The 10,108-nt window shown below is 39.9% G+C and overlaps 1 protein-coding gene across 2 annotated transcripts in view; it reads left to right on the top strand.

The window, feature by feature from the left end:
* The first annotated feature begins 789 nt into the window (after nucleotides 1-789).
* The window catches only part of LOC107744892 (decorin-like), a 19,774-nt gene continuing 10,455 nt past the window's right edge, over nucleotides 790-10,108 (top strand). The window contains exons 1-2 of one of the 2 annotated variants that reach the window (XM_016558704.1): nucleotides 790-1,111; nucleotides 7,719-7,975. In XM_016558704.1, coding sequence (XP_016414190.1) covers nucleotides 7,741-7,975 — 235 coding nt within the window. In that variant the 5' untranslated portion in view covers nucleotides 790-1,111; nucleotides 7,719-7,740. Of the gene's footprint in view, nucleotides 1,112-2,704; nucleotides 2,797-7,718; nucleotides 7,976-10,108 lie in introns of those variants that run through there. The other variant, XM_016558705.1, reaches the window with a different exon arrangement.

Genomic DNA, 10,108 nt, shown 5'->3' with positions numbered 1-10,108 from the left:
AAACTGTTGCACTTCATATAACATATTCCTTTCCGAAATGTTCATTTTTAGCAGCAAAACCTGATCCATTGTCACAGTTGAATGGCATGTCGTCTTTACTTGAATTATATCTAATTTGTGATTAGATTTTCAAAAGCTTTTCAAATAACCAGTAATGCAGGACATCCCGCGGTGTGATAAAATCAGTGTGAACGAGGCTTGAGACTGAAATCCTAATCACCCCTGTCCAAATGTACAGCTTATCTTTTCTGTCTCCAAAAAGTGTGCCAGAAAATCCCAAAAGCCCAATCTGATTTAGGTGGATTGAATTCCTAGTACCAATTCGGCCCAGTCTTTCGATTTAGACAGAAAGAAGTGAAAGTCAGGCAAATGTAGAATAACCGCAATAAAGAAAGACAGAGAGAGAAGAAAACCTGGGTCCTGATTTCAGTAACTAGCTGAACTCAAGCCAGCTCCTCCCTCCCCATTTCCGGGTACCTCCATTTGCACATTCAATGCTCTTCCACGCCTGTTACTCAGTACAAATAAACAAGCCTAATGCGGATTTGGAAATGCTGTATGTATGTGTGTATTAAGTTTCTTGTTTCAAAAGAAACAAAAGTATGGTGGGTGGAAAGGAGGGGAATGTTTCCACCATGCAAAAAAGGCAGCATGAAGTCTGCCGAAAGGGAGGGAGCCGAGCCGCATTTGTTGTATCTAGAATTCCCTATCTTTACCAGATGACACAATATGGGAACTTGCCAATGCCTGTATAGTCGCAGCCTCTCGCCTCCCAACTTTTTTCTGCCTAGTTTTTCTTGTTCCAACTGCATTTGGACTGCTCCAGACTGGGGGAAGTTCTTCTCCAATTGTCTCATTTGAAAAGGACGAAGAAATCAACCCCTCCCTCTCTCCTTTTCTTCCCTCCCTCCCTCCCTCCACTCGTCCTCTCTCTCTCCCTCTCTGTTCTTCTCTCCATCCCCTCCCCCCGTGACAGAGCACACCTGCCTGATCTTGGCTGCAGGCGTCCACACAGTGATCAGCCTTCGGCCTGCCGTGCTGTACATCGGCTCCAGCCCTCTCTGGATTTGCGGGTCTTTGTCTGCAGCTCTACACGCTCCTGTACGTGCAGGTAAGATCAGCTCACCCAAAGCTTTCCCCTTAACCCTTCTGAGTGATGAAAAGCAGGGATTTTGATTGACAGAACAGACTGACCGTCTCAAAGAGAGGTGGACGGTTTGCACTGATGAAATGTGAGTATCACCCCTCTGGAATCTCGGTTTGCTGATTTCTGCAGTTCATTAAGGCTTGGTGCAGAAATGAGGACTTTGCATTGGAAGTTTTGAGTGAATTTGCTTCATTCTGGCATATCCTAGATGAATTAATTCAAGATACTGAATGCAAATGAGAGAATACATGAGTGAATCGATGAAAAAATGCATTTATTTTAGCTTCCTGCATTTTTGTACCTTGTTAATAGCTGTGGGTTTGCATGTGGATTAAGGTGCTTTGGTTGCATTCTGATGAGAAAACCATCCTTTGTATTTCAAGCTAGAAAAGTGTCTTTATGCAAATTGATTGCCGATGTGATTTTCTTTCTGGTTTGGTTGGAGAGGACAAGACCTTTTCAGACTTTTCCAAATTGTGACAAGTATCCCTGCTCTTTGAAACCCCCACACATACTCGCTGTTGTGAAAAAGCCATTAACTTTTCGAGTGCCCTTACTCGCTTTGCTCTGACTTTTCCATCCTGGTTTTTCTTCCTTTTGTGTGCTACTTGGCATTTAGAAAGAGTTCGTGTAAGACCTGGAAACACTAGAGGATTTCTAACAGCGCTTTCCTCGGATAGACCTGTCTGGGGAGACGTTCTGTCCTCTGGCCTCGCTCTGCATCTGCTTGCCTCCACTCGCTCCAGAAGTCGCATCCTAAACACTTTATCCGTGGCGTGGAAGCCAAAGTGCCTTGAGCCATATCAGCTGAAGGCTGATAGCACTCTGAAGGAGAAAAGAGAGAGATGGAGAGAGTGAGAGCGTGGGACTGGTGTCTCATTAATCCTTTAATGATATAGCTTCCTTCCAATGGCAGGCAAGTCTGACAAGGCACTTCCTGGTAATCCCACCACAAAATTCCCAGCTAAATTAAAATATTCAGGGGGGAGGGGGGGGGGGATGTAGACGCAGGTTTAGACTAATTCAACAGGCATTTCGGGTTTTAAAAGTTGGGCTAATTGGTTCATGTATTTCTCTTTGGTTGGGGTTCGATTTGGGGTTGGGTTTAAGGTTAGAGAATGCTTCTTTTTTGTATGGCTTACAACTTGCACTAATTGCAAACAGAACTCAAGTACACAGTTTGTACCATGACAGGAAACTCTTGTCCCGCTCTTCCTCCCTTCAAAAGACAACGTCCTCTGGCCATGCAATAAGTATTCTTTGGAAGCAAAAGGTCTCCATTTGGCTCCAACTATTTGATGTTAGAAAGAGAGAGTCATTTAATGGTAGCCATGCTGGTCGCTGCCGCTTTTTCCTTTCTTTATTTGCCTTTTAACCCTTTGAGAAAAAGACACTGGAGCTTTGGACCAAAGTCAAAGCAGTTGCTTATGACAGATGGGCAGTTGCCTTGGAGAAAGGAAGTGGGAGGATGAGTGAAAGAGTGCTTGAATATAAATGTGAACAACTGGGATTGTCTTAGATCAAGCATATAGTTATAGTCATGAGTTTGATCCTTTTTTTCACTCATTTTCTCATGGGCCAGAATAATCAGCCGGCCTTCCGCATATAATTGCTTGTTCACCATCTGAATAACTTTTTGTGGCTTTCGGGTAGGTGCTTTTGAAGACAACCATGTTTGATGGGTTTAACCATGGTTTTGATCTGTGAGAAAGTCTAATTGTGCTTTGGCAGTGGCTTTGGAGTTTGGTTTAGTGGTCTGGAACCAGCCTGACCGCACGGGGCAGAGTGGTTGAAACCCTTGTATGCAAGTGTAGTCTAGGAGTGCAGTTTGTTGAGCTGAATATTAAGTCCACATTTTTAGGCTTTTGCACATTGAGTATTATGTCTTTTTGTGCTTTTGTTTTGACACATGACTCATTGGAATGAGCATATAATTACATTTCTGAACCATTCTCTCAGTGTTTGAGGAATTCTGGATATTTTAGAGCTTTCAGTGGAGGAATGCTTTCATAAATAAAAGGCAGGTTTTGGGGTGCAATGATAAAACTGGTCTATGTGTATGTTTTAAAATGAAGGGAGCACACATGTTTTAAATGTCCTGTAGCCTGTAAATACCTTTCTGTGAGTCATTGCTGAAAGGAGCAACAGGTCAGTGTGTGTGTGTGTGTGTGTGTGTGTGTGAACAGAGAAGAAAGTGAGATATGTAGAGCTGCATTCTATTTTCATACAATTTTCACTATTTTAATGAGTGTTTGCTACCAAATGCCAGTATGCATTCTTGTTTTAAGCATAAACTCACCTAATTTAGATTTTTTTTTTCTTTCAGAAAACAAGACTTATTGCTTTTTATGTCATTTTGCTTCTGAAATAAATATATCTTGATTTAGGACTGATTTAGGACTTGATTTAGATATTCATACAGGAAAAATATGTATCTCTCTCTCTTTTTTTGCATACAATTAACTGCAATAGATAATTCTAATGTTTATAGATGTACATGTTCTACTACTACTACTACTTAATAAACAGTAACGTAAACACTGAGTTTGATCACATGGCTTCATCTGCCACCACACTATGCCATAAATCACTTATAGTGCTTTGAATATGTCAACCTTTCTTAGACATAATGCTGTCTGAATAATACAGTACAAAACTATAATTACTGAATTATAATTATAAAAACTATAATTACCTCCCTTTTTTCTCTGCTGAGACAAATCAGACCTGCTGTGACACAACCCAGACCTCAAGATCCTGAAAGACAAGTAGGTAGAAATGCTTGGAAACTGAGAGACCTAGAATGAGAGAAAAAGTGGACATTTTTCTGTCTCCTCTTGATTATTATAAGTCCACATTTATAAGACCAGAAACAGGCGAGTGCTGATTTTGGGTTCTGTGAAACACTTCAGTTGGACCAGATTGTTGCCCGACCCGCAGACGGGGAGAAATCAAAACCGAAGGCCTGTAACAACCTGGCAGAAGCTGATAGTTAGGCACAGAACTGTCTGTGAAAAATCACATCTGAAGTTTATTTAGAATCAGTTCTGATAATTGTTGACACATTGAGCCATATGACACTGGTCCATTGGTTCCTGAGAGGAACACAGCATCCTTTCTGTTGAGTCGTTTTTTGGCTACATTCTCTTTGATATGATCTGCGGATCCAAGTAGTGAGTGAACTGAGAACATTTACCAGCCTTAAATTACTCTTACCAGTCATGAATTATTATTTTAATTTCATTTTTAAACCATGTATAAAAACAATGTACAGATAAATGTATAAAAATATCTAGATAATTTTTAATATATTTTTTTATTTTTATATATAATAAAATACTAGAAATCACGGAATGACTATTATATTATGTTATTGACACTGAACATGTTTAATCACACTGATTAAACTATTGATTGCATAAATTCATTATTTAATGAATCTTAAAGGATTCATAAATATTTGTAGGTCTCTGAAGTTGTTTATTCACAAAAGGCTTATATTTAGACCCTGTCAATATAACAACATTTATAATTCAGTGTCTATGCAAGCATATACAAATGTATGTGTGCTAGAACCAAACTTGACCTACAAATACCCCTCATTAGTAATGAGAACTTATTGCATGTTCACATTCCTTCATGTGATTACCAATTTATTTATTTGCCAAAAGCCAATTTTTATTCCTGTTTTGTGTTTGGAGAATGTGAACTTTGTGCCCTGCCTGTTTTTTCCCAACAAAGTTATGACACCATCAGTCTGTCTTGTCTGTTTGCCTGGCTCTCATAGCAGCCTGCGGTTTGTTGACAGGACGCAACTCAAATGCAGCAACAGCTTCCCATGATCCCCCTGCAAACAGAATCGCTCATGGTGACAGCCTGTAATGCTCAGAGGGCTTTTCATACTGCTGACCAACTCCTGAGGCTCTAAACACATACTGTGGCTTCCTTCCTACTGGGAATGCATATAGAAGAAAAGGTTTGTGTAGCTCAACCGGTAGAGCATGGCACAAGGTCATGGGTTCAATTCCCAGGAACACACAAGCATAAAACTACCTTGAATGCACTGTAAATTTACCACATGCTTAAATGTTAAAGGGCTAAGTGATACCGCAGTGTGTTTGCGCAAAGCGTCTTATTGCCCACTGGGTCAAAGGTAATTAAATGTGTCTGAAGTGATGCATATTGTATCCAGGCCTGAAAACGTAGCATTAAATCAAATAGCATGTCTAAATTGAGGTTGGCAAGTTGTTGTTTTGAAATGCAACTGAATAAAACAACAATTTCTCATTGTTTTTCTTGAAACATGGATACTGGTTGAGCTGTAGGAACCTCAGAAAATTGTTTCAGCGTGCTCTCCCGTGATGCAAATCAAGAAATCAGAGGTTGAAAGTCACTTGCCATGCTTTGCAGGAGTTTTCTTCTGAGACTTCTAAGTTAGTCTTTTGAGAGAAGCTGTTATATTTACACTTTGTGTGCTTGTAGATAATTGCGAATATTCATAATTTGTTTTATCCAACATAAGCATTTTTATGGTTCCTGAAATATGTCACAAACGTCATCTTATTTAGATCTGCACTAAGATTGAATGTATGTATCATTGTATGTATCAAGATTGTATCACAATCTTCTCTTGCTTGAGAAATTAAGAAAAGCTATTTTCCAGAAGTTTGTCAGGGTCAGTTTCTGGGTTTCCAGAGTTTAACAGGGGCACAGTGGTTATTCGCTGTCCAAGTGACGTGGCCGCTCGGAGGATTTGAACTACTGTAATTATGCTGTATGTTGATTACATGGACCTGAGATGACCCTGTAAAGTCGAACTGAGCTCTGGGAGTTTCTGTCCCTACTTTACAATTTCCTCGTCGTTCAGAGACATCCAGCTACTCCTCAGACATATGTTTATGTATTATGCTTGTGGACTGATTTGTGCACTCTATCTGAGACAGAAGATGGTTATTTTTTATTCTGAATGAGGGCATGAATGAGTTTGGTTATGCAGTTTAAACCCAGGTCAAATCAAGTCAAGTCAAGTCAAGTCAAGTCAAGTCAAGTCAAGTCAAGTCAAGTCAAGTCAAGTCAAGTCAAGTCAAGTCAAGTCAAGTCAAGTCAAGTCAAGTCAAGTCAAGTCAAGTCAAGTCAAGTCAAGTCAAGTCAAGTCAAGTCAAGTCAAGTCAAGTCAAGTCAAGTCAAGTCAAGTCAAGTCAAGTCAAGTCAAGTCAAGTCAAGTCAAGTCAAGTCAAGTCAAGTCAAGTCAAGTCAAGTCAAGTCAAGTCAAGTCAAGTCAAGTCAAGTCAAGTCAAGTCAAGTCAAGTCAAGTCAAGTCACCTTTATTTATATAGCGCTTTTAACAATACAGATTGTGTCAAAGCAACTGAACAGCATTAATTAGGAAAATAGAGTGTCAATAATGCAAAATGACAATAGTAAACACTAATTTTCCAGTTAAAGACAGTTTAACTGGAACTATCAATTCTCACTGATATAGTGTGCATGGTTGTCATTTTAACAGTGTATAGCAGAGGTTTTCAAATTGGGGTCCAGGGACCCCCAGGGGGCTACATGGATATGTCAGTTTAACCCAGTGTTTTAAAAAAAAACTTTTATAGAATTTAATATTATTACCGTTTAATTTTTATTTCTAACAACTGTTTGCAAATTTATGAGTTTAATTACAATTTATTTAATCTATAGACAAGTTTTTTCATGCAATAAAAGTTTTTTTTTCTTTCTTTCTTTCTTGAAAAAAGTTATACATTTAATATTACTGGTAGAAAAAAACACTGTCAGCTTAATACAATTAATATTCACCAGATAATATTTGGATAACTTGCTTTGACTTTGTAACATGATCCTTCAGAATTCATTATAAAATGCTGATTTGGAGTTCAATAAATATTTATTATTGTTATCAAACAGTTGTGCTGCTTAGTTGTGCTCTTCGATGATTACTGTAGAAAGTTCAAAAGAACAGCGTTTGTTTGAAATATAAATCTTTTGTGACATTGTAAATGTCTTTACTGCCACTTTTGATCAAGTGAATGCATCATTGCTAAAAAAGTATTAATTTCTTTAAAAAAGTAGTTTTGATAAATCATATTTTTTGGCAAAAAGTTTGGCAATCCCTAGGTTTACAGCATTTAATAAGATGATTCCCTTATTTATAAATAATAGTAGTGACTGAAAATGTATGAAGCACATTTCGGAAGAATGTTTATTTAAATTAAAGTTCATTTTAAATAATTTATTACACCCACTGCGGTATACTATGTTGTTCATAATTCTATTTATCTCAGTCTTATTTTATTAAATATAGTCAAATGCATTTAGTCATATAAAGCTAACCATCAGTCTAACCGCATGAAAAGCCACAGCAATAGCCACCAGAGACCTCTAAAATCTAATATAGACCTAAATTTGACCCCTGACCTCTGCCGTGTTATCGCCCACATTTGCTCAGTCACATTCATGCACCCTACATCTATCATTTGACTTTTAACCTCTCACCATCACAGGTACTGAGATGCCACCCAGCATATTGCCCCTCACCTTTAACCCTTTCTCTTCTCCATTTTAGCCTCCAGGCCTCCATCAGCAACATGAAATCGGCCTGTCTCTCCCTGCTTTTGGTGTCTGTATGCTGGGCTCTGCCCTTCCGTCAGTCTGGCTTTATGGACTTCATGATGGAGGACGAACCGGGCTCAGGTTCACCCATGCCTCCGACTCGTAAACCACCCGTTCAGACGCCTCCTGTGCTACCCGAGGAACCTGATGGACCTTTCTGCCCCTTCCGGTGCCAGTGTCATCTGCGAGTGGCCCAGTGTTCTGATCTAGGTAAAGACTTCATGATACTAGACTAGACTGCTTGATGAAAGCTGCATAGGCCTATCTGACACTTTTTTTTTTTTAAGTATCACCGTCAGTGTTTCTGGCTGGATGTGGGCAATGATCAATGACAAAAACAAACTTGATAGCATTTAGCAGTAAAATCACAGACTGTAACAGTTTGTTAGCTATCTGTATGATAGCCTACTTATTGTTCATAAAACTGGAAAGTACTTTCTCTGGCAAGCTGTAATTTAAAGGTGAAGTATGTAATATTGACAGCTGGTTGAAATGGGCACAGCAGTCCAATTTCAAAATAACAGAGACGGTTGTTTCTCCCTCCTCCTCAGACTTGACGCTCATGTGGGTTGCCAGATTAAGGACACCTAACAGAAACAAGCACAATTGACAATAAAAGGCAACAAACCTTACGCCGTTAGGTGATGAGTTGGATTATCTGCATTTTAACATGACTCTGGTCATAGAGTGTTTTATATGGATGCTGAGGCTTTTTAAGTCGGGTATAATCTTTGATCTCTGACCCAGTTTGTTTGCTGGCTTCCGTGTTTGCAATACGCTGTGTTTTCTGCCGACTGGCAACCCGGTGTGTCGGAACACTCAAACACCTGCCTTGATACCCCCCCAGGACATCCTTGTAGTCACTTTGCAATGCCTGGCAACCCAGCAGCACACTAACAACCACATAGAACCAAATAGAAACTGCCTAGCAATACTTAGCAACACCCTAGCAACCACACAGAACACTCAAACACCTGCTTTGCTTGCCCCCAGGATATCCTGGTAGCCGCCTCTAGCAACCCAGCAACACACTAGCAACCCACCTAGCAATGCCTTAGTAACAACATAGCAACCACCTTGCAATGCCTAGCAACCCAGCAACACATTTGCAACCACATATAACACAAAAGAAACTGCCTAGCAATGCCTTAGCAACACCCTAGTATCCCCTTAGCAACACCCTAGCAACCACACAGAACACTCAAACACTTGCTTTGCTACCCCTCAAGACATCTTTGTCAACACACTAGCAACCACCTTGCAATGCCTTAGCAACAACATAGAAACCACCTAGCCATGTCTTTGCTACACCATAGCAACCACACAGAATGCTCAAACACCTACTTTGCTACCAGAAAAACATCCTTGTAGCCACCTTGAAATGCCTAGCAACCCAGCAACACAACAGCAACCGCCTAGCAATGCCTTAGCAACACCCTAGCAACACGCCAGAACAACCTAAAGCCCTAGAAAATGTCTAGCAATCTATCGAATGGTCCTATTTGCCTGACCTGAAAAACCTTCAAACTGCCTAGCAACACCCTAGCAACCCCACAAGCAACCCTCAAACAGTAACCGTCTAGCAACACGCTTGGAACAACCCAGAACAACCTGGCAAAGCCCTAGCAGCCACCCACAACTCCCTTGCAAGTCTTATTTGTCTGACTGTTTGATCTACAACACCTTCAAATATTGAGCTTGTAAAATTATTTTAAAATTTTCTGAAAAGGCTTTGTCAAGCCAATATCAAAGTTTGTCTTTATCTATTTTTTTTTCATGCTGCTTAATATGTGTCATTGTTTTGCTTTCCATTTCCACTGTTTACACCTGATGTCAATTATTTCACAGCATAAACTGTCCAAGGCCAAGCAGCCACAAACAAAACCTCTCTCTCTGTTTGATCTGCCCATTGTTGAGTCATCATTGAATTACTAATGTCACCGTTTCAAAACCACTTTAAATGTTTTCATATGCTGTTAACTGCCCTCACTTCCGTACACGACTAGGCGCTAACCACCAGACGGCTGCCTCATTATCTTAATTGAATCCCCAGGCGTGTATGTGTATGTTAATACTTGAAAAAGTCTAGTCTGTTCTTTTATGAGGTTACTTCCAAATGATTACCACTTCTCTTCCTGTAAAACTGCCCTGTCTGCTATGTCACTGTGATCTACACAGAAAAGAGTCAGAGTATTGTATTAAAATACTTAATGTGTCCGGCTGAATTCAATTTGAGTTTTGTTAAACTAATTAAAAAGAAGCTTAGTTTACCGCGGAAGCGGTCGCGGCTGCGGTCGTGGTAAGACCGAAGAGTGTAAAGACCATCGACTCTACCGTGCGACT

The sequence above is a fragment of the Sinocyclocheilus rhinocerous genome, unplaced genomic scaffold, assembly GCF_001515625.1.
Source record: "Sinocyclocheilus rhinocerous isolate Xijiao unplaced genomic scaffold, SAMN03320098_v1.1 scaffold258, whole genome shotgun sequence".
Taxonomy (NCBI): domain Eukaryota; kingdom Metazoa; phylum Chordata; class Actinopteri; order Cypriniformes; family Cyprinidae; genus Sinocyclocheilus; species Sinocyclocheilus rhinocerous.
This window is presented reverse-complemented; position numbering and strand designations above follow the sequence as displayed.